The sequence below is a fragment of the Chaetodon trifascialis genome, chromosome 10 (genome assembly GCF_039877785.1).
Source record: "Chaetodon trifascialis isolate fChaTrf1 chromosome 10, fChaTrf1.hap1, whole genome shotgun sequence".
NCBI lineage: Eukaryota > Metazoa > Chordata > Actinopteri > Chaetodontiformes > Chaetodontidae > Chaetodon > Chaetodon trifascialis.
Window position 1 is genome coordinate 1,165,661 of NC_092065.1, and position 23,698 is coordinate 1,189,358.

At 44.6% G+C, this 23,698-nt stretch overlaps 1 protein-coding gene across 3 annotated transcripts; it reads right to left on the reverse strand.

Annotated features, from left to right (window-relative positions):
* Positions 1-1,140: 1,140 nt before the first annotated feature.
* deaf1 (DEAF1 transcription factor) lies at positions 1,141-22,162 on the reverse strand. Of its 3 annotated transcripts, none has more exons than XM_070971663.1 (13): positions 21,700-22,162; positions 19,795-19,892; positions 18,704-18,827; positions 17,821-17,970; positions 14,711-14,850; positions 14,496-14,561; positions 13,511-13,555; positions 12,120-12,243; positions 10,068-10,202; positions 3,459-3,754; positions 3,201-3,281; positions 2,811-2,900; positions 1,141-1,768 (listed from the first exon to the last, which is right to left on the reverse strand). In XM_070971663.1, exons 1-13 carry the CDS (start codon positions 21,890-21,892, stop codon positions 1,670-1,672), a joined length of 1,641 nt encoding a protein of 546 aa, XP_070827764.1. In that variant the 5' UTR covers positions 21,893-22,162; the 3' UTR covers positions 1,141-1,669. The 3 variants fall into 3 exon arrangements, with proteins under 3 accessions (XP_070827764.1, XP_070827763.1, XP_070827762.1); XM_070971662.1 differs by having other exon boundaries at positions 1,511-1,768; positions 2,811-2,897; positions 12,111-12,243; XM_070971661.1 differs by having other exon boundaries at positions 1,511-1,768; positions 12,111-12,243.
* Between the last annotated feature and the right edge of the window lie 1,536 nt (positions 22,163-23,698).

Consider the following 23,698-nt stretch of genomic DNA (forward strand, 5'->3'; position numbering starts at 1 on the left):
CATCTTGTTCCAGACATTGGAACCAGCTCTGGTTGTTCTTGTCAACCCTGTGTTCCCAGCTCGCTCTAACCTGTCATCCAGCTATAGAGTGAACCACCTCAACATCCTCCCACTGGGTGGATACAGCAGTCAGGGGAGGCTTAGTCTTGCAGAAGTCTACAATCAGCTCCTTCGTCCCGCTTATGGTCAGCAGCAGATGCTTCAATCTCGAGCTGAGGGAAAGAGAGCTCAAGGGCAGAGTTTCTCGCCTGACACAATTCCAGTTGAAGAGACGGAGAATACCCAAAATTGTTCATATGAGCACCTGAATGTTGTATGAAGAAAACTGTGAAGCTTTCCTTTAAAGAGAAGAGGCTGCAGTTTCCCCTGCTACGGTTTCCTGCATTTACAGGTGGCTGTTAATGTAGGAAATGTCTGGTCCTGGGGGGGTCCCCTTCACTGTCAGTGAGCAGCAACAGACGCCTGAGCGCCACTGGGACAGAGACTCAGCAGAATAAAATGTCATCACGTCTGAGGTGATTCCTCAAGAGTGGCTCTGACAGATCAGCTGACTGCAAGAAATATGAGAAAACTAAACTCTGTCTTCAGCTGCTAAACACAGAAAAAAAAATAAATAAATAAAAGCTCAACCAGAAGCAGAACACACGATGCTGGGGTGTGCGGGAGTGAAGCATTCCCTCTGAGACTCCAGATGGATAAAAATAAACCTGAAATTTGTATTTCATTAATCAATTAACTTATTAAATAAACATCTGAGGAGATGAAATAAGAGGGACAGAAGTCACCTCTGACGCAAGATGCCCTGAACTCAAAGTTCATTAAAAAGATTCATTAAAAAGACAATAAGTAAAATGGAAACGTTAGTGGCGAATTATGTTAGTGTGACATTAAACTGAGTAAAAATTGTGCAAACTGTACTTTAAAATGTGAATTATTTCCTGATTTTCATTCATTTCTAATTAAAGTGAACGTCCTTTTTTTTTAACCGCAGGAAGTCAAACATCAAATCCACCAGGTGGGACACTCAATCTGATCGGCTGAAATGCATCACTCACAGGACACCATTTACTGCTCTGGTATCTGGCATCTCCATACATCTCACACGACATGCACACAAATGGAAAAATTAAAGTTCTGTTTAGTTTAATGATTTAATAACAGCAGCTCTGGATTCAAACACTCAACTTCTGCAAGTTTCAAAATTTCAAGTTTTTTTAATCTTATGCAAAAAATAATACTTAGTATTATTAGGTAACAAAATTAGGTCATATTTCTAGATATAAAAAAAAGCCACAAAATTAAAAACAAATAATTCACCTGAAAGCAATGTCCAGAAAGGCGCGGGGTCAGTTTAATATGTTTTATTTCACTAATGCCTTTGAACTTTGTTTGTCTGTGGAGATTTAAATCTGCTTAATGCAAGTTTAAAGGGCAGCAAATTAGTGTTTCATAACACAACAACTTCCCAATTTCTGTCAGTGCAGTTCGTATACAACAAGGTCAGAGACCTTCTTTCATGTCTGTCTGAGGGGAAACTTTCACAAAAAAGTTTCCAAAGCAAGATGTGAAGTCTTCAGCTCAGACATGTTTAGAATGAAGTCCCACATGTCCACATAAGGACTTCCTGTCTGGTGAGACCACCGCTCATGCTCTCATGCAGACTGTGGGCTTATTTCACCTTGTCCATGTCCATGGCTGTGACTGGCTCCTCCTGACCCGCCACACCCCCTGCTGACTGACAGCAGGTGTGCTGGTGATCCCTCCAGTCCTGCAGGGACAAACGCTGATCTGAGTTTATTTTCATACGTTTCTTTTTATCCTGTCAATAACAATGCACTCAGTAAAAGACGCTGTTTTGACAAAGACTTCAGAGAAGATGGATATTTTTTAGACTGGCTTTGTGCAAGACATAGAGCAACATGCATGCAATGCAGAAACTTACAACTGAATTCTTACTTAAAGCTGCAGTGGGTAACTTGTACAAAAGTATTTTTTTGTCATTTTTGCTAAAACTGTCCCTATGTCCAGACAGCAGTAGATGAAACATGTAATCTGTGAAAAAAAACCCAGCTCCATTGGTCCCACCTACTGCTTCTACTGCTATTTGCAAGAATCCAACGCGTCGGACACAGTCAAACAGCTCCGTGAGCGGCGTCAAGAGGCTAGTGAAAGCTGTGGCAGAGCAACAGCCACCCGCAAAGCATATACAGCATATACCGCTAAGACAACAAATAACCATAAAGCTAATATGGTGATTGTTACAGTAACTCTCCGCAGCACATACGGTATGTTAGCAACTGTGATGTAGTGGCTGGGCAGAGTTAGCTCATTTCTGATGCTAAGGCTAACGTTACTGGTTGTTACGGCAGCTGCACAGACGCTGCAGGAAGGAGGGGCTTGGAGGCAGGGCATGAGTGCAGTGGAGAGGGAGGGGGAGTGACGTGGAACTTGTGTTGGTTCAAATTTTCAGGCAAAGTCTGCTCTCCTCTCGATCTTACTTACTGCTGCTTTAAAGTCAATCATGTTAATCGAGAATATCACTACGGGATTAAGATATTTTTTAATTTCAGTATCAGATATAATCTTAATAACTACTTACCTACCTCTGCCTATGAAAATAAAACCTACCAATTAAACAGCTAACTCTGCTAACAGCTAACAAATAAAGCTAAAGGAATTACTGCATGTGAGTTATCTGCTTTATCATGTTTTGTCTCAAAGTCAGGACATTTCTTGAATAACAGATTTAAAAAAAACGCTGTTAAATTAAAAGAAAAGTGCGACTTTAGGACAGTTCAGGTGAGTCTTACCTTCCTCTGACAGAAGGTGGAGCAGTAGTTGACCTTGTGACAGCCTGTGCATTCGCTCATCGCCACCCGACCACAGTTGACACACATCTGCTGCAGAATCAAAACAGGAGGACACCCGAGAAGACATGACGACACATGAGGACTGAACAGGTAACAAACAGGAACTATTTTTCAACATCAGGATGTTGCTGTTTTTTCTCCAGGCTGCCATCAGAGGTCACTGCAGAGTAAACATCACTAACTACAACTTTACACAACAAGCGAAAAATGTAATTTTCTATGAACATGAGGGAGATGCATTATGTGTGTGTGTGTGTGTGTGTGTGTGTGTGTGTGTGTGTGTGTGTGTGTGTGTGTGTGTGTGTGTGTTTATGTGTGCCTGTGTCATACGTTGATGACGATGTCGGTGATTTCAGAGCTCCTCTTGGCCTCTGAGTTGTCCGGCTGCTGAAATGAATGACTGAGACCACACTGAACACACACACACACACACACACACACACAGAGTCAGTGATTCAGTAATAAAGTAATCACCTCAAAATCGTTTCTATTTTTAATTATCATGTGTGCTAATTTACTTTCTGGTTAATGCTACTCATCTAGACAACGTAGCCCAGTGTGTGTGTACGTGTATGTGTGTGTTCTCACCTCAGTCCTGCCTCCCTGACCTTTGGCCCCTGCAACGTCCCCCGGAGAGTTTTTGGCCTGTTCGATCAGAGTCTTCAGCTGCTGGACGTTGCTCAGCAGCGTACTGGCCAGCTCCTCCAGGTACACCCAGGTGTTCTTCTGCCCTTCACTGACTGATGGCCCCGCCCCCCCTATGGGCGACACCTCTAGCCCACTCACCAGCCCCACCGACGGGGACGCCTCCGCCACCGCTGCCATCGTCATCTTGGCCTGAACCGGCTGAGGGGCCACAGCCAGTGCCGGCAGCGCCGTCAGCACTGAGAGAGACAAAGAAGAGTGACCAAGACATTAATACACAGAGGACAGTAGAGACAGGACAGGAAGTGAGGCAGGTCAGCTGATTTCTGACACATGAACCAGGTTTCTGTAATCTATCTCATCCACCCACAACACAGGCAGAGGCTCAGTGTAAGTTTGGTCGATGATACCAGCTCATGAACGCTTGCTTTAACGTTTGACCACCTGGTCCACGTGTTGGGAGCGTGCAGCAGGTCTCCTTTGACAGCTAATGCAAGTGGACGCCTGCTGCGGTATATCTGAGGTTTACATCAGTCCTTCAGGTACCAAATGTAGAAGAAGAGCATGTGGAATCGAACCGGGCAGGCAGTCTGAACAGATCCAGGTCACTGTGTCTGTGCGTCCTCCATAAATTCACTCCTGACCTACATACATGATGTATTCCCGTGGCAGTGGAGTCACTGACAGCTCGGAGCTCCGCTGAGAACGGACGAGTCCAAAAATAACAGCACATCCATCTCAGTCTCTGATGTCACATGTCCTGGGGAAAAGGCGTGTGTGCTCTCGCAGGTGAAAGGAGGCATGTTGACCTCATCAGCGCCCAGAGAATACTCATGTTCACTGGACTTTACTTTGCAGCTAATCTGCTGGAAAAACTCTAATGTGTATTAGTGTGTTCATACTTTGTGCCCTGGGTTTTGTCTCTCAGGCTACATGGGAGACAGAGAAGTGAGAAGTACTACACAGGTATAGGTGGACATGAATTCTTCAAAAGAAAATTTTAACTTTTTGTGCATTTTCTGGTAAAAAGAATGATTACATGTAAAAGTATGTTTATTCACTGTTAATCTTTGTGCAGCTTTTCCTCTCCTGGATATTAATGCTGTCAAAACATTTTATAGTGAGTCTTTGTACTCAGGTCCACCTACAGCAGCAGAGACTTTACTGCCTAAATGTAAATAAAGCGGATTAGCATCTTCATCGTCGGAAACTCCAAACAAGCAAACACACACACACACACACACACACACACACACACACACACACACACACACACACACACACACACACACACACACACACACACACACTGCAGCACATCCAGCTGTCACTACGGTCTACTAGTGATGGGTCGTACCATGCCAACGCTTCGAAGTGTGTGTTGAGAAATCCCTGAAGTGTTTAGTGAAGCGCGTATCGATGCTTGTGTCTATTAGGGCGAATGATGTCACTGATGATGCTCGAAGCCTCGCTGGTTCAGGAACTGGTTCGAGTATCTGCGCAATTCATGTACCGCAATGGATCTGCTCGCACTTTGTGGGTTAGTGTTGGCGATTTTTTGGTTTGTGTTTGACAGAGGTGCATTTTGATGGAGCCTGTGAGAAAGGGAACGTTTTCCCCCATGTGGGAACATTTTTAACTGATCTCTCTCAATAAAAAGGTGGCACAGTGGAACAGGTGGTAACACTGTCGCCTCACAGCTAGAAGGTCCCAGTTTGAATCCCGCTGTGGGTGCTGGTGGCGTGTCCTCCACCATGCCTTCAGTACCTCGAGGAAAGGGGCCTTTCGGTGTGGAGTTTGCATGTTCTCCCCGTGTTCACCTGGGGTATCCTCCATAAAACACCCCCACTAAAAACATGCAAGAAGATCACCACCTGACCAATGGTGACGACAAAGGAACTGGTCCCTGGGTGCTGGTCGGCTGGCAACCCACCGCTCCTGGTCTGCCGCAGAGGAAGGACTGACCAGGATGGGTTAAAGGTGGAGAAAAAAATTTCACATATGCAATGGCATGAGCAGTTTCAACTTTGCATGTTGTGTTAAATTGTGACTAATAAAGGGATTTCTTTCTTTCTTTCTTTCTTTCTTTCTTTCTTTCTTTCTTTCTTTCTTTCTTTCTTAAATAAGTACACTTTCAGTATCATTATTACATGTGTTTTGTGTTTGTTATGCAATGTACTATATTTTTCACTGTCTTTTCTTTTAATCGAAGGTGTAGTGTTTGTTGTGTGCTAAAGAATTGGGGTACAACAACAACACCTCATTCACGCTGAGGCATTCTTGTGCTTTGCATGAAAATAATGAGGGGAATGTGGCATATTTACTCCTCCTTGAACTGCCACCTTATCGTGGTGGAGGAGTTTGAGTACCCCAATGATCCTAGAGGCTATGTTGTCCGGGGCTTATTGCCCCTGGTAGGGTCTCCCAAGGCAAACAGGTTCTAGGTGACGGGTCAGACTAAGAGCAGTTCAAAAAGCCCCTTATGAAAGACATTCAATCAAAGAAGTGTACGTCGCCCGGATTGGCGTCACCGGGGCCCCGCCCTGGAGCCAGGCTTGGGGTTGGGGCTCGCAGGCGAGCGCCTGGGGGCCGGGTCTTTGCCCATGGGACCCGGCCAGGCACAGCCCGAAGGAGCAACGTGGGCCCGCCTTCCCGTAGGCCCACCACCCGCAGGAAGGATCAGAAGGGGCCCGTGCATTGTGATATGGGTAGCAGTTGTGGGCGGGGGCCCCGACGACCCAAACCCTGGACAACGACTCTGGCTATGGGGACATGGAATGTCACCTCACTATGGGGGAAAGAGCCTGAGCTAGTGCGGGAGGTTGAGCGGTACCGGCTAGAGATAGTCGGGCTCACCTCCACGCACAGTCTGGGCTCTGGAACCCAACTCCTTGAGAGAGGCTGGACTCTCTTCTACTCTGGAGTTGCCCACGGTGAGAGGCAGCGAGCTGGTGTGGGCTTGCTTATAGCCCCCCAGCTCAGCCGCCATGTGTTGGAGTTCTCCCCGCTGAGCGAGAGGGTCGCTTCCCTGCGCCTTCGGGTTGGATTTCTGTGCTAGTCACAGTTTGTCCATAACGAACACCATGTTCAAGCATAAGGGTGTCCATCAGTGCATGTGGCACCAGGACACCCTAGGCCGGAGGTCAATGATCAACTTTGTAGTCGTATCATCTGACCTTCGGCGGTATGTCTTGGACACTCGGGTAAAGAGAGGGGCTGAGCTGTCAACTGATCACCACCTGGTGGCGAGTTGGATTCGCTGGCAGGGGAAGAAGCGGGACAGACTTGGCAGACCCAAACGTACCGTGAGGGTCTGTTGGGAACGTCTGGCGGAACCCGCTGTCAGGGAAGTTTTCAACTCCCACCTCCGGGAGAGCTTCAACCAGATCCCGAGGGAGGTTGGAGACATTGAGTCTGAATGGACCATGTTCTCCACTTCCATTGTTGATGCAGCTGTCCGTAGCTGTGGCCGTAAAGTCGGCGGTGCCTGTCGTGGCGGCAACCCCCGAACCCGGTGGTGGACACCGGAAGTAAGGGATGCCGTCAAGCTGAAGAAGGAGTCCTATCGGGCCTGGTTGGCCCATAGGACTCCTGAGGCAGCTGATGGGTACCGGCAGGCCAAGCGTGCGGCAGCTCGGGCGGTTGTAGAAGCAAAAACTCGGGTCTGGGAGGAGTTCGGGGAGGCCATGGAGGAGGACTACCGGTTGGCCTCGAGGAAATTCTGGCAAACCGTTCGGCGCCTCAGGAGAGGGAAGCAACTCTCTGTCAACACTGTTTACAGTGGAGGTGGGGAGCTGTTGACCTCGACTGGGGATATTGTCGGGCGGTGGAAGGAATACTTCGAGGATCTCCTCAATCCTTCTGTCATGTCTTCCATAGAGGAAGCAGAGACTGGGGACATGGAGGTCGATTCATTCATCACCGGGGCTGAAGTCACTGAGGCAGTTCGCAAGCTCCTCGGTGGCAAAGCGCCAGGGGTGGATGAGATCCGCCCTGAGTACCTCAAGTCTCTGGATGTTGTAGGATTGTCTTGGTTGACACGCCTCTGCAGCATCGCGTGGCAGACAGGGACAGTGCCTCTGGACTGGCAGACTGGGGTGGTGGTCCCTCTTTTTAAAAAGGGGGACCGGAGGGTGTGTTCCAACTATCGGGGGATCACACTCCTCAGCCTCCCTGGGAAAGTCTATTCCAGGGTACTGGAGAGGAGAATCCGGCCGATAGTCGAACCCCGGATTCAAGAGGAACAATGCGGTTTTCGTCCTGGCCGTGGAACACTGGACCAGCTCTATACCCTCCACAGGGTGCTTGAGGGTTCATGGGAGTTTGCCCAACCAGTCCACATGTGCTTCGTGGACTTGGAGAAGGCATTTGACCGTGTCCCTCGCGTCATTCTGTGGGAGGTGCTCCGGGAGTATGGGGTTGGAGGCCCTCTGTTGAGGGCTGTACAGTCCCTGTACAACCGGAGCAGGAGCTTGGTCCGCATTGCCGGCAGTAAGTCGGACCTGTTCCCGGTGCCTGTTGGACTCCGGCAGGGCTGCCCTTTGTCACCGGTTCTGTTCATTATTTTTATGGACAGAATTTCTAGGCGCAGCCAGGGGCCGGAGGGGTTTCGGTTCGGGGGCCGGCAGATTTCGTCTCTGATTTTCGCGGATGATGTTGTCTTGTTGGCTACCTCGAGCCAGGACCTTCAGCATGCGCTGGGACAGTTCGCAGCCGAGTGTGAAGCAGCTGGGATGAGAGTCAGCACCTCCAAGTCCGAGGCCATGGTTCTCGACCGGAAAAAGGTGGCTTGCCCCCTTCAGGTTGGGGGAGAGTTCCTGCCTCAAGTGGAGGGGTTTAAGTATCTTGGGATCCTGTTCACGAGTGAGGGAAGGATGGAGCGTGAGATTGACAGGCGGATCGGTGCAGCGGCTGCAGTAATGCAGTCGCTGTACCGGTCTGTCGTGGTGAAGAAGGAGCTGAGCGGAAAGGCGAAGCTCTCGATTTACCAGTCAATCTACGTTCCAACCCTCACCTATGGTCATGAACTTTGGGTCATGACCGAAAGAACGAGGTCCCGGATACAAGTGGCTGAAATGAGTTTCCTCCGCAGGGTGGCGGGGCGCTCCCTTAGAGATAGGGTGAGGAGCTCTGTCACCCGGGAGGAGCTCAGATTATAGTCGCTGCTCCTCCACATCGAGAGGAGTCAGCTGAGGTGGCTCCCTAGGGAGGTGTTCCAGGCATGTCCCACCGGGAGGAGGCCCCGGGGAAGACCCAGGACACGCTGGGGTGACTATGTCACTCGGCTGGCCTGGGAACGCCTCGGGATCCCCCCGGAAGAGCTGGAGGAAGCGTCCAGTGAGAGGGAGGTCTGGGCGTCCCTGCTCAGACTGCTCCCCCCGCAACCCGGCCCCGGATAAGCGGAAGACAATGGATGGATGGATGGATGGATGTGGCATATTTAGTTTCTGAATAAAAATAAATTAAGTCCTTTAGTTGCACAATCAAAATCACTGCCCTCTTCATGTTCACAAGCAGTTTGAAAACAGTTGTTCCCCTGTCATTATGAGCTATTCAAACGTTGACAAAATTATTTACTGATAAACATTTAACAAGTAATATTAGATTCCAATGTATTGTCATGTTACATACCCATAATACACTAAACTATCTAACAACAATCAAAATTTTATTTATATGAATGAATACATGAACAATACATGAAATGCATTTATTAAGATTAATTGATTTATTTTACTTGGCAGTCATTCCCATAACTGAACTGTTGCAGGACAGGCTCCAGTGCAAATTGATAAAATTTACAATTACAATTACTTAGGCATGGTAGGTAAGCATAGGCATGGTATGACCCATCACCAACTATAATATATCTGGCTGTCTTTGACCAGCAGGGGGGTTTGTGTGCACATGCCTTGAGAAATGAACCTTTTTGTGAACCTTTTGGCTGGAAGGCTTCAAGTTCAAGAAGCTTCATCTCGCCATCACTACTGTCTACTTGTCCTTCACCCTGAGGTTAATGAAGCACCCTGGGCCTGTGTGTGTGTGTTGCTCAGCAGTCAGATGAAGACATCTCCAATCCGGCCAATCAGAACAGTTCTAGTGAAGATTAAAGGTCCAATCAGGAATGGTTTCTTTATTTAATATTTTGTCATATTTCCAACCCTCTGAACTCTGGATGAATTATCATCAGTTCATGTGTTTGTCAGCTGATCAGAACAGGAAATATCCTCCTCAGAGGACATGTGAGAGAGCTCGGATTGGACCTATAAAAGGAGGTTTGGATCTGACAGAGAAATCAGTCACACAGCGCTCACACCCACCAACCCTCCTGAGAGCTCATTACAGCAACACAACAGCCAATCAGAGTGCAGCTGGGGTGCTTCCCTGACGTACCATAGGATGGCAGACAGACTGCAGGTCAGTGGCCGTGAGGGGCATTGTGGGAAAACCCCTCCACAGATCATTAAGGAAGAGAATATATAACAGCTGAAAATAGAGAAGTGATACAGATAATGGACAGATGGACAGTAGGACACCCCTGATGGACGGTACCTGCTGTGCTGGCAAACACCTCGCTCTGCGCTGAGCCCTCTGAGATGATGGCGGCGGCGGTGGTATCGCCCGTTGGAGTCCGGTCAAAGGTCAAGGTGCCAGAGGTGGTGAATTGTCCTGATGGAGACACCGTGACTGTTGGCAGAGGACAGACGTGTCAGACATGTTTGGACAGACTTCCAACTTCTGAATCAAAGTTAAATGTTCACACCAGAGGTTTGACAGAAAAATCCAGGACTTTCAATACTTTCAATGAGAGGACCACAAGCTGTTGTGACTGTGAGCACAGCAGCTCTGTGCTTATGGTGTAAGATCGCTGTCAAAAAGAAGTGTCCATAATTTAAGTTTCGTATTTGTAAAGTTAACAATTTGTGTGTCATAAAAGTTGTTTTACACAAAATTCCGCTGTCATAGATGTGAGGCTGTGAAATTGGGTTCGGGTTACAAGTGTTTTTATATGAGTATGAGTCCAAAAGCTGTGAGTGCAAAGTCTTGAGAATACGACTCATTTTTCTACGACTACGAAGTCTTCACTGTGGATACGAATTCAAGTTTACGGGTACGACTCGAAAAGTGCTGAAATGACCGTCACTGAGGTCACAGTCAAGTCGTAGGGGAAAGTAATCGATCGGCGATTCCTCCAACTGCGCATGCCCCAGCCGCAAACCTGCAGGGCAACTCCACCATCCCCGAAGAGACTTCATAGATAATGTCAATAATAACGTGCATAGCTATTATTGATTTCATAAAATCGAACCATTTTACACAATATACATTTCTCGGACTCACATGCTTATTGCTTTAGCTTGCAAGCTAAAGATATTTACATGCCGATGAAGCTAGCTTAGTGCTATCGTTATGCTATCATTCATAATTTTCGACCAGAGCATTAACAATCAAGCCAGATTTGGGATGAATTAACGTGAACCAGTAACTTTGTATAAAGTTAACACGGAAAGAGGGAGAAGGTTGATATGGAGAAATAAACCCGGACATGATGAATCATCCTGCTTATTGCACGGTTTACGGGTGAAATTATAAATTTGAGACAATAAGTTACTGGTTCACGTTAACTCATCCCAAATCTGGCTTGATTGTTAATGCTCTGGTCGAAAATTATGAGGACAGAGCATTTTTTGAGGGGTAACATTATATGTTTCATAGCTGTTTAGTGCTAACTAATTAGCACTGGCCCACTTCTAATCCCAGTAACAATAGCACTAAACTAGCTTCATCGGCATGTAAATATCTTTATCTTGCAAGCTAAAGCAATAAGTATGTGAGTTCAAGAAATGTATATTATATAAAATGGTTCGATTTTATGAAATAAATAATGGCTATGCACGTTATTATTGACGTTACCTGTGCAGGGCTCTCGAGTTCAGAGTGAGATTTGGCAGCCGCAGTGAGGGTTGGGGTGGGGATGGGGGTCTGATCTGATAAATGACACATAAATTGGTACAAATAAAAATATTTATTCAATTCAGCATTTCTAAGTGCAAGTGTGTGTGTAACCCCCGCCCTTCCCCATCCTGCTCAGTGCATAAAAAAAAATAAAAATCGGCTGCCGCCCAATGGGTGAGACTTTAGAGCTTTGCCAGTGAAGTCTCTCCAGGGATGGTGGTGTTGCCCTGCACGTTTGCATCTGGGGCATGCGTATGCGCAGTTGGAGGAATCGCCGATCGATTACCTTCCCCTGCGACTTGACTGTGACCTCAGTGACGTCATTTCAGCACTTTTCGAGTCATACCCGTAAACTTGAATTCGTATCCACAGTGAAGACTTCGTAGTCGTAGAAAAATGAGTCGTATTCTCAAGACTTTGCACTCACAGCTTTTAGACGCATACTCATATAAAAATACTCGTAACCCGAACCCAATTTTACAGACTCACGTCTATGACAGCGGAATTTTGTGTAAAACAACTTTTATGACACACAAATTGTTAACTTTACAAATACGAAACTTAAATTATGGACACGTCTTTTTGACAGCGATATTACACCATATGTGCTCGTCCAATCACACATCAGACTGAGGTCACCTGCCGTACATGTGGTCCCTGGCGCCAGCGTGATGTTTTTGGTGGCAGGAAGTTCCTTTTTGGGGGTGGTGACCCGAGGCTCGTTGTCCTTCTTCCGTCTCTTGTACGGGACAAAGAGGCGGACTGGACCGGTCTGAACCGAGCAGGGAGGAGACAGAGAGACAGATTACATCAGTAGGGATGATGCTTTAAAACAGAGTTACCTTTAATACAAACGTTCTTCCCCCAAAACACTGTTTTCATTGAACAAAAGAGACCAAAAGGGTCAAATGTTTTCAGTCTATGAAGCATCAGAAAATAGTAAGAAGGTCCATCCCAGTGTCCATCAGTGTCCAGTGTGACAAGAGCAGCAAATCCTCACAACTGGATAAACCTAGACCAGAGAAAGGCTGGACTTTCAGTGTTTTGCCCAAAGACACTTTGGCACATGGAAATGAGGCTCAAAGGATCGAACAGCCAATGGCGTGATTAACGACCGGTCACTTCAAACATGAGCCACCATTTGAACGTCGGAAAAAACTAAATATTCAACCTGGAATGAGGGCCTCACTTTAAAGTCTATGAGCTCAGGAGGCCATGTCTTAAAAAGACTGATGTCTCTGATCTGTTGATGTTCCATCATCCACTGTCAACCAGACCAAAACTGCTGCAAACGAGCAAGTCACGCTGAACAGATAATCACTACAACAAACTGAGTGAGGATGGGAAATAAGATGGGAAATCTTGAATGTAATGTCACAGTGACAACGAATTTGCCTATGAATGAGGCAGCTGTGACAGTGCAAATGAACAGAGCATCAACTTGAGAGAAGTTTAGGATGAGCCTGCTTTTATTACCAGCACTGCTGATGTTACAGGAATAGCCATTCATGCAGCCATCCATTTTCTATACCGCCCATCCCTTTTGGGATTGCGGGGGGGCTGGAGCCTATCCCAGCTGTCAACGGGCGAGAGGCGGGGTACACCCTGGACTGGTTGCCAGTCGATCGCAGGGCAACACACAAGACAAACAACCATTCACACTCACACTCAGGGGCAATTTTAGTGACCAATTAACCTAATGAGCATGTTTTTGGTCTGTGGGAGGAAGCCGGAGTGCCTGGAGAGAACCCACACATGCACAGGAAGAACATGCAAACTTCACACAGAAAGGCCCCGCCCCGGGATCGAACCGGCAACCTTCTTGCTGTGAGGCACGCGCACTACCTGCTGTTCCACCATGCAGCTGTTATAGGAATTTTTTTGTCCAAAATGGACTGATCCATACACATGAACACCAAACTGCACTGAAAGCTCATTACATTATTAAAAAACAAGGCTTATCAATACTAGGCAATGAATCAAAACTGATCATAGTTTAAAAAAGATGAGGTTATAGGAAAAAACTAAATTAAATTTACCATACTGATGTTTTCTGCTACCAGAGAGTCTGTATCCTTTGGACACTGAAGAGAGAAGAAGACAAACACAAACTGAGGTCAAATCATCTCAGAAACTGGAGTCAGTGCTGCCATATTTGATTGACCAAATAACCCAATCATAGCCTCAAACCTGCCCAATCACCATAAAAGAAGTAGAATTCTTTATTTCAGATGTCAGACGGGTTTTTTCTTCCTTCCCAGCAGCACAGTGTGAAGCCAGAAACGGGCACAATGTCCCGCAGGTTCGTCCTGTGCTGCCGGGAAGGAAGAAAATGACATAATTTGGCTCCTCAGCTTTTCCATTATGTTGTGTGGCTGAGAGGAATAAGAAAAAGAAGGACTTGGTTAAGATGCACCTCCAGTCTTCTTCAGGAGACCCAAAAGTTACAATAATAAAAATTCATCTCTTTTTGTTCAACACTGTGAGAGTGAAATAACATCTGTCAGTCTTCAGTTATCACAAGTGGCTCAGATCAGAGACCGCCAATCATTGGTCGGTCCATCAGGACGTGGCTTATGACTTTTACCAAAATTAACCTAAATTATCTCACACCACCCAAATAATGAACAAGGTGTAAAACCACCCAGTGACAACACAACGAGCAAATAGTGGGCTTTTTAGCCTTTACGATAGAGACAGCTGAGGATGTGATAGGAAAGGGGACAGACAGAGAGGGGATGACATGCAGCAAATGAGCCACAGGTGGAAGTCGAGCCTGCGGCCACTGCAGAGGGCTGACAGCCTCAATTCATGAGGTGCACACCCTACCAACTGAGCTATAGGGGCACCCCTCGTTTGAGGCTTTACTGGAAAATCATTCAGGGATTATCGACATCTAGTCAACTAATCAATCAATTACTGCCTTCATCACTAGTTAACTGACAAACATGATCATCTTCCTTCACTCTGCTTCCTTCTGGTCCTGCAGGTTCTCCAGGACCAGGAACAGTCCTGCACACTCACCCCCGTTAGGTCATCACAGCAGGCGGCACAGGTACAGGAAGCAGCATGGGGGTTCAGGATACGCTCCTGTGCACACACGCGCGTACACACACACATAGTTAAGCTTCTGTTGGGAATGAGCTGATCTATGTGCAAACTGAAAAAGGACTTTGCATAGATAGTAAGTGGAGTACTACAGCAGTACAGTGTAGTCACACAAAAGTATTAGCTAGTACCTGTATGAGGCACAACAGAGGTCTGCCGGCGTATCTGATGCTCCTCTTCCAGTCTTTGCTGCTCGCTCTTCCGGCCAGTCCTTCAAACTCAGTGGGAGTGAACCACTGCTGGTTGTGTCTGATGCAGCGACCTTTACCTCCTGAACACAACACAGCTCAGGGTCAGCGTGGGAAATAAGAAATAAGTGCTAAAGAACAACAGAGTAGTGGTCGTAGTCGGCTCTTGTCAAGCAGTGAGGAGGGATGTTTCAGTAACAATCCAGTTCATCTGTCGAAGCTCCAAAGCCTGTGGGCCATAAAACCTCAAGAAGTCAACTACGGCTTCCAAGATGCACTTCAGTACGAAACATCCAATCACAGAGCTTCAAATTCTGTTAAGATTACACTGTCAAGAAAACTGACTATCATCTGCAGTTAAAATTAGTTCATTTTCTGATTTGGTACCTGGAAAAGAAACTCAATAATCACAGAGACAGCCTTCTGAAATCACCAAAGCTCTGATTCACATCTTCTCAGAAAGTCCACACAGTCACTTAATTAACAACATTAATTAATACTTTAGTATTACTAATGTAAAAAAAAACAAAACACTTTTGTGCATGAGAACTTCAACTTTTAATACTTTAAGTACATTTTACTGATAATACTTTTACCTCAGTAACATTTTGAATGTAAGACTTTGACTTGTGTTTTTTTTTTAAATATATTAGTGCTGTCAATCGATTAAAATATTTAATCGCGATTAATCTCATGAATGTCATAGTTAACGTGCGATTGATCGCAAATTAATTGCACATTTTTTCTATTCTAAATGTTCCTTGAATTATCTTTTTAATACTGTTATCAACATGGAAAAGTGGATAGGCTTGCTTTGTGCAAATGTTTTTTAATTGAAAACAACAACGTGTAGTGTTATATTTCACACTAACATTCTCACTTTGAGCAGTCATTCACATTGGAATGAATCAAATCTCACACAATTTAACACTGTCAATAAACAGATGACAAAAAAATAAATACTTGGTTACAAAAAAGCCCCTTCAACAACCCTTTCTAAGGGATCAACACAGGATGATCTAAAATAAAGTTACAAAGTGCACATCATTGTAAACTAGGACTCAGCCTATAGTGCAGTTAAACCATGGCTTAAACTTTCCTTTCTTAAGTTTCCTTCCTAAATAACGGCATCCTTATGCCTGTGTCAAAAGCCATCCATTGTCGCCGGGATTTGAAAAGGGGACGGCGGAGAATTTGCTTTCGATGTGTGTTTGGCCATCAAATGGTATTTCAGACTGGATGTGCTACAGTGATAACACAGTTCACACCAACAATACACACAGATAACTTTGGTTTTGTCAGTCGACCCATCTGGCAACTTTTTGAAACTAAACTTTCCATTCAGAATCTTGTCCGCATCCATTTCGGCATTTCACGCTTGACATCCACACAAACTGGTAGCCTACACTTTTACAGCTAGCGAGCAGGCAAGACCAAACATGTGCGTGGGGCGTGCCTATCGTTTTGCTTCCGGTTTACAATCAGATCCTGTAGTTTTTCTTATGTTACTAGCAGTGGCCGCAGCTTATAAAAACACTAGGTCACACAGAACGTTAATCTCGCGAAAAAAAAAATGACGCAATTGATTTGCGTTAGTGCAATATTTTTGACAGCACTAATATATATATATGTGTGTGTGTATATATATATACACACACACATTTTTTTAAAATATATTTATTAGTGCTGTCAGGCGATTAAAAAAATTAATCTAATTAATTACAGGATTTGTAATTAATTAATCTAATTAATCGCATTTTAATCTCATATCTGCTAAAGGTCCCCAAATAAAGAATTTGAATTCTAGGACATTACAATTCACTGACATTCACATTACAGCTGGTGAATTCTTTTCATCACTGTAGTTCTCGACGGTAGCTGGAAATTAGAGTCAGATGACGCTATCTGAAACGCCTCTTTTAGACCCTCGTCTTCCACGATTGAAATCGGCCTGCAATCAGCAGCAACCCACTTTGCGATTGAGTTTGTCAGTTTTTCTGTCGTAGCTTTGCTCATTCGTTTTCCTAACTCAGCAAGTGTGGGTTGGTGGAGTGAGCTCACGGTAGCACTAGCGGCACTAGCAGCAACTACGTTTAGCGTTTAAATGATAATTCAGGCGGGAGCTGCTACGGTGATAGGAAAATTCTTTTTTACACAAGGTACAAATCACTGCGTTCTTGTTAATAGTCCCGTCTTTGTTCTTTTTATAAATAAACTTGCCGTTCAAAGGTCCAAGTAGGCTTGCCTCGCTCTCCGGTGTCGCATCCATGTCTGTTGTCACCCTGCTTTTGACTAGTGGCGCAGGTAGGATGCGACCGGCCACTGCAGCCTACGGGTCACTCAAAGGGCCAAAAATGCTTGCGCATTGACTTGCCACTCATGATTAATTGCGTTAATTTTTATAGCGCGTTAAATTGCAGCGTAATTAATCTAATTAACGCGTTAAACTGACAGCCCTAATATTTATATACTACATATTCCATCCATCCATTGGATATACCCAATTATATCTATACCCAACTATCCCTTTTCAGGGTTGCAGCCTATCCCAGCTGTCAATGATACACCCTGACAACATACACAAACAGACAACTCACTGCTCACACTCACAGCTAAGGGCAATTTTAGTCACCAATTAACCTAATGTTTTTGGTCCGTGGGAGGAAGGAGTGCCCGGAGAGAACCCACACATGCACGGGAAGAACATGCAAACTTCACACAGAAAGGCCTGACCTGGGGATCGAACCGGCGACCTTCTTGCTGTGAGGCACCTGCACTACCTGCTGCACCACCGTGCCACCCTTATACTACATATTGTGTTTATTTATTTCATGATGTTATAGAAGAAGAGAGGCCTACGCATGTACTCATAGAACCAGAGTTACGTCCAGTAACTTGTTTCTTTTCTGCTCTGCTGGTCTGTGTTTAAAAATGAAGAAGTTGGACAGATAATCTCCAAACGAAGCGTTCTCAGCATCAGGAAAGTTAAAAGAAACAGGAAGTCAGTCGGGGTAATATTGCTGTGTGAAACTGCTCTCAGGTTTAATGGTCACCTGATCCCAGTCGGGTCTTGTACAGGACCCCGCTCGTGTTCCTGCAGCGGACAGGCAGCTCGTTGTTGTAGACCGTGGGGTCCCAGTTGTACTTTGAACAGGAGTCTTTGTCCTGGGGTGGAGTCAGCGGGGTGGGTGGAGTCTGTGAGCCTGAGGGACACACAGGTACACAAAACAAACAGACACAAATCTGTATGAGAGTGTGATGGATTCCCTGTTCTGACAGCATTTATGGGGTTCATTTGTTAAACCTGGATTAAGTTATTTTGAATAACAGTGTGCTTTTATTTTGAAAGTCAAAATGAGGAGAGAGTTGAAAACGTGATCAGGATTCACAGGACTGACTGAGTGCTGGTCATGAGGTAGGTACTCCCAGCATGCAACTGGGCAATAGACTGATGGACATAAGTGCCTTTTATGTGCGTTCCAGCATTGTTATGTGTCCCATTTTTTTAGTATGCAAACTTGGATTCCTTTGTATATTTTATCATGTATAAATACAGGTAACTCTTCATTATGATAACTAAATTGTAGTAATGATGCCAAAACATCACAGTCATTTCTTAATAGGATGCAGTTGTGATTTCAGATGAGAACGTGCAGGCTGCTGAGACCCAGGTGGGGTTCACCCTAAAACATCTCACTCACGATCCAGCTGAGTGTCAATAAGGCTGCACTTTTGCAGTTCTGGACTCAAGGACTTATTTTAAACCAGTCTAGATGAACATCTTAATCCAGACTCACATCAAGTCGTCATCATTGTAATCTGGATATCCAGGTACAAAGAACGGGGCCCCGGGTCAATATGGAGATCCCAGAGACAGACAGCAGGATTGTCTCATTACTATAAGATGCACGCACACACGCAGAAACACACATGTACCTGATGCGATGGTGGCAGACTTGAGGCCAGCAGCCTCCACGATGCTGCCGTCAGTGTGAACCACGATCAAAGTGGCCTTCTGGGTACTGAGACCTTCTCCCAGCTGGAGGGTCGTCCTTCCACTCTGTAACACACGCGTTTGCGCGCGCACATACGCACGCACGCGCACACACACACACACACACACACACACACACACACACACACACACACACACACACACACACACAGAGTATATACACTAGAAAAATTGTGCAGGCTCAGCTGACTGTCTGCCAGCAGAGGGACCTAGAAGCACAGAGTAGAATCACTGAGGTTGCAGTGGATCATCAAGGTTTTTTGGGGTTCCTGTGAGAGGTGTAATGCCTTTTGGGATTTTAGTGTGACAAGTTAGACAGCATTGTCCTCCAGCATCATCAAGGAGTGAAATTAAAGTGGAAGAAAAATGTTTTTAGTTCTTTAGTTTAGTTAAACCAGCTATGTACAACCTGCAGCATTAGGAAGCATGAATTATCCACCGTCAGTGAATCTGGAGTAGCTCTCAGCTATGGATGACTGTCTAGTGTAGGAAGATTCGAAGACAGGTTGTTTGGGAATTTGTTTGACCAGCAGATGGCAGTGTGCACTGCGTCAATTAAAGCTTAGTGGAATGAAGGTGTTTCCAGCAGTCTGTGAGGAGATCTTGTTGTTTCAGAAAGATGATTTCATCATTTCAGTTTCTAACTGAACTAAGCCACATATTGAGTCTGACACAGGTGCTTGTTGTTCCTCCTCCCAATTCATTTGAAACAATGAGTAACAACACCTTGAAAGTGTAATCAAGAAAACAAGCACTGGAAGGAAGAACAGCTGGCTGCTCTTGCTGTCTGTATGTCTGTTGGACATGTCAGAGCGCTATGACACACTGAAGTTCATGATTAGTAGTAATGATGAGAAAATCAGTTTAATAACGTCTGGGATGAAAACACTGAAGCTGTCCTTTGGCCTGATTAATGCTCTTTGTAGATGATCTGATCTGACAGCACAGACTGTATATACAGAGCAGTACTGAGCGTGTACAGCAGTATCACCGTCAGTGTGTGTTGATCTACCAGCATGTGTTCAGGGAGACTTCCTGATGTGGCGACCGTGGTGGTAAAAACATTGTCCTCTCCAGCTTGAACATCTGCCACCGTCACAGCCGTCACCTCTGATCAAAAACAAGACATTTACATATTTTATCACCGCATACATCTTCAGCATTTCAGCTCTATAATAGCTACTGCAGTACTCCAGTAATGTAAAGGAAATTATACTCATAGCCAAACTGGAGTGCTATGATGACATCATGTAGTGCTACACTGAGTAATATGAGAAAGACCATTTCTATTAACCATAATGTATTCTCTAGTAATCACTAGTAAACATTTTATCTGATGTCCCTCACAGTAGACTGTAAAATGATGGAACTTATAACAAACAGCTTTCATTTGTAGATGTACTCTCAATATGTCAGACATTAGTGTGGGAGTGGGAGAAATCCAATGCAGTATTTAGCTTTTTTTTTTTCCAAAAAATATGACTATTACTTTTTAATTATTGCTGAACCTGTGTAAATTAGTATTTGATGTTTTTTTTGTTTTGTTTTGTTTTGTGTTTTTTTACAGCTGTTTGGCAACCACTCATCCAGCCTGAACACTGGTGACTGCTTGGCCAGTTAAAGCTGTGACCAAACTGCATTCAATATGGCATTTTTATGCTGAAGAACGAAGATCTATGCATAATGATAACCAATTTTTAATTCATGAGTCAGCACTCTTGTTGGATAACTGCTCTTCACTTCGGTAAAAGTAAACATCTGATTTAAGTGATATGTAAACTGTATGTAAACTGGGCGATAAAACGATAACGATATGTCTCGCGATAGACACGTAATCAGTATCAATAAAAAATGCGTTCGATAAAACATTCGATAATTTTTTTCTTCATTGGAAGAAACCACAAGTTGTGAAGCAAGGTTGGTTGCATGAACAAAGGCACTTGCTCTCAGGTAACCGAGCAACGTAGGGAAATACTCACTGATCGGTGGGAGTGACATGCTAACACGCCAATCATGTAACAGTATCATGTTCGGTTGCGCCATCTCGTTGTCTCATATTTGATTCCTCGCGAGGAGTGAGATGAGAAATAGAAAGTGAGTGCTGCAGCTTGAATCAGCTTGTGAACTTCCTGCACTAAACCTGCAGAAAAAAAGTTCTCAGGTTTCTCTCTGTTTACATTTTTTTTTTTACATTTATTTATTTGAGTGTTTTCCATGGTTGTGTTGACATTTCCTTTCCTTTCTGCCTTGATAGCTGAGGGGATTATAATCAGAGGAAGGTTAAATTTAAAATAAAAATGTTTAAATGTAATGTATTTTTCTCCAGGTCCTTATTTTAAATAGATCATAAAAAAATATCAATAATTATCGATATGACCGATATAAAACATAGTGAAACAGTTTTCAGCCATATTGCCCAGCCCTATGTAGACTTCAAACGTGGTTATTTTTATCCTGTCATCTGCAGTTATCCACCGGTTAACACACTGTGGTGTAGGGCTTGTACTGGAAACTGACTAAAAGTTAAATTATCATTCAAGTTGGAAAGTTGCTTAATGGTGAGTCATTGCCAAAATTCGGACCACGTGCTAACCTAGTAAGCGCAATACAAGAGCATTGAATATATGTGAAATATAAACTAAAGGGCTAAAATCTTTAAGCTGCACAATAACTGAACGGAGTTTAGCAACAAGTACATTGTAAAATGTACCACAAATCCACACAACCTAAGATGGCTGTTGGACTTATTGAAGCGCTGCGCAGTTTCAAGTGACAATCGTTACTGATTCACTTGTCTCTACCAGGCATCTGTGTCCTCCCTGTTCAAATAAGCAGTAAACCTAACGTTATCATCACACTTTGTGCTAAGTGCCACCCCGCTCAGCTGCGGCCTGCTCGTTGCTACAGCCCCCCTTGCCTGCGAACGCCGCCTCGGCCTCGTCTGGGTTCGGCAGGGACTCGGCTCCCATGTCGATGTTTCCCGGTTCGGCCATCACGGCCATCGTGGTGACTTCGGCCTCCGACTCGGTATCCGAGCCGTTTACCGGCGGTATGCTGATGGGCGGTTCATCCAGCCCGAGCGCCTTCGTGGCCGAGTCCGCCTCGTCCATTCTTCCGCCAAACGACAAGAGCCGAATGTGAACGAGCAGCCGTGGCGTAGAGCAGGGTCCGAACACAGCCGAGCCTGGTAAGAGCCAGGTAAGAACTGCAGACACGGAACCTCTTAACGATAGTCGGTAAAAATCAATATCTTCTACAAAATTAACGGATACACCAATGCACTGGGCGAGCAAACCCGGAGAGACGACTGCCGCTCTGTTGTTTGTTTTTCATGAAGTCTCACGAAAGACATGCATCCACGGAGACTCCCGACAGAACACGAGCGTATCCGAAGCGATACCGTCAGAGCACTCATGTGTAAAAGCACCGAGACAGGAATCAGATCATCTCGAGTTTATTTCATATTCAGTTTCATGTCAATGAACCCACAGGTTTCCATTTTTTACATTTATTTTCTGTTGCCTTTGAAAAAATGGGTTTTATATGCTGATGAAAACACCACAGCACAGCTCATTCATTATTAACAATTCAGTTTTACAATCTGTATGTTTTCACGTGAATAGAATAGAATAGAATAGAATAGAATAGAATAGAATAGAATAGAATAGAATAGAATAGAATAGAATAGAATAAATCTTTATTGTCCACCAGGGGGGTGGAAAATTGTCTTCGGCTCACCAGACACAGTAATAGTAATAATAATAATAATAATAATAATAATAATAATAATAATAATAATAATAATAACAAAATAAAATAAGAAAGAAAATGCAATAAAATGTACATAGATAAAATTAGATACATTATAAACATTAAGTATTGAGAGAAGTTTATGGCATGACTATGGACCACATCCCATCAGTCACTTTGCAGAGTTAAGGATACTATAGCACTAGGGACAAAGGATTTCTTAAATACATTTTTAGTTGCCAGAGGGACTCTGTAGCACCTCCCGGAGTTTAAAGGCTCAAACTGGCTGAATAGAGGATGAGAGCGATCTGACAGGATGCTCTACGCCTTTTTCCTCATCCTTTCTGTAAAAAGTTGGATCAAAGGCTCCTGAGGTTTGCCAATTATCTTACTTGCCGCAGACACAATCCTAGAAAGTTTGTTCTTAAGTCTGCAATTTAGGTGACCATACCAAGCAGGAAGATGAAAGGTTAAAACACTTTCCACCATAGTTTTATAAACAAGCTCCAAAATCTGCTGACTGACTCCAAGGCCACAAAGTTTCCTAAGGAGATAGAGGCGCTGTGAGCATCTCTTAAAGATAAACTCTGTATTTCCCGAGAAGCTCAGTTGGGAGTCTAAAAAAGTGCCAAGGTATTTAAAGTTATACACAGTTTCAACATGTTGACCATCAAGTGAAACTGGTTCTGTCTTCAGATCTTGTTTTGTACAAATGATTAGTTCTTTTGTTTTGGCCACGTTGATTTCCAGACAGCTAATATGACACCATGTTTGAAGTGCCTGAGGATGACCCAAATAGGCTGCTTCACCTACAGGATCTAATTTTTGAGGAAGGCCAACTACGGCCATGTCATCTGCATACTTAAACAATTTAAAATGTGTGTCATTGACCATAAATTCATTTGTAAAAAGTGAAAATAGCACCAGGGAAAGAACACATCCCTGTGGGCAGCCAGTGCTCACAGTGAGCACATCTGACATGCTCCCCTGAACACAAACCCTCTGTGGGCGGCATGAGAGAAAATTCCTGATCCAAAGCACTAAGGATGAGTTAATATTAAGATCAGTGAGCCTTTTCAGAAGGATATGTGTCTTCATTGAATTAAAAGCGGAGCTAAAATCTACAAATAAAATCCTGGCATATCTTTTGGGGTGCATAAGATGTT

Coding starts and splice junctions, on each gene's coding strand:
- deaf1 (XM_070971661.1), bottom strand. CDS start 21,892: ATGGACGAGGCGGACTCGGCCACGAAGGCGCTCGGGCTGGATGAACCG. Junction 2,901..3,200: donor TCACCGACATCGTCATCAAC/GTATGACACAGG, acceptor TTGATTCTGCAG/CAGATGTGTGTCAACTGTGG. Junction 1,769..2,810: donor CCACCTTCTGTCAGAGGAAG/GTAAGACTCACC, acceptor TTGTCCCTGCAG/GACTGGAGGGATCACCAGCA.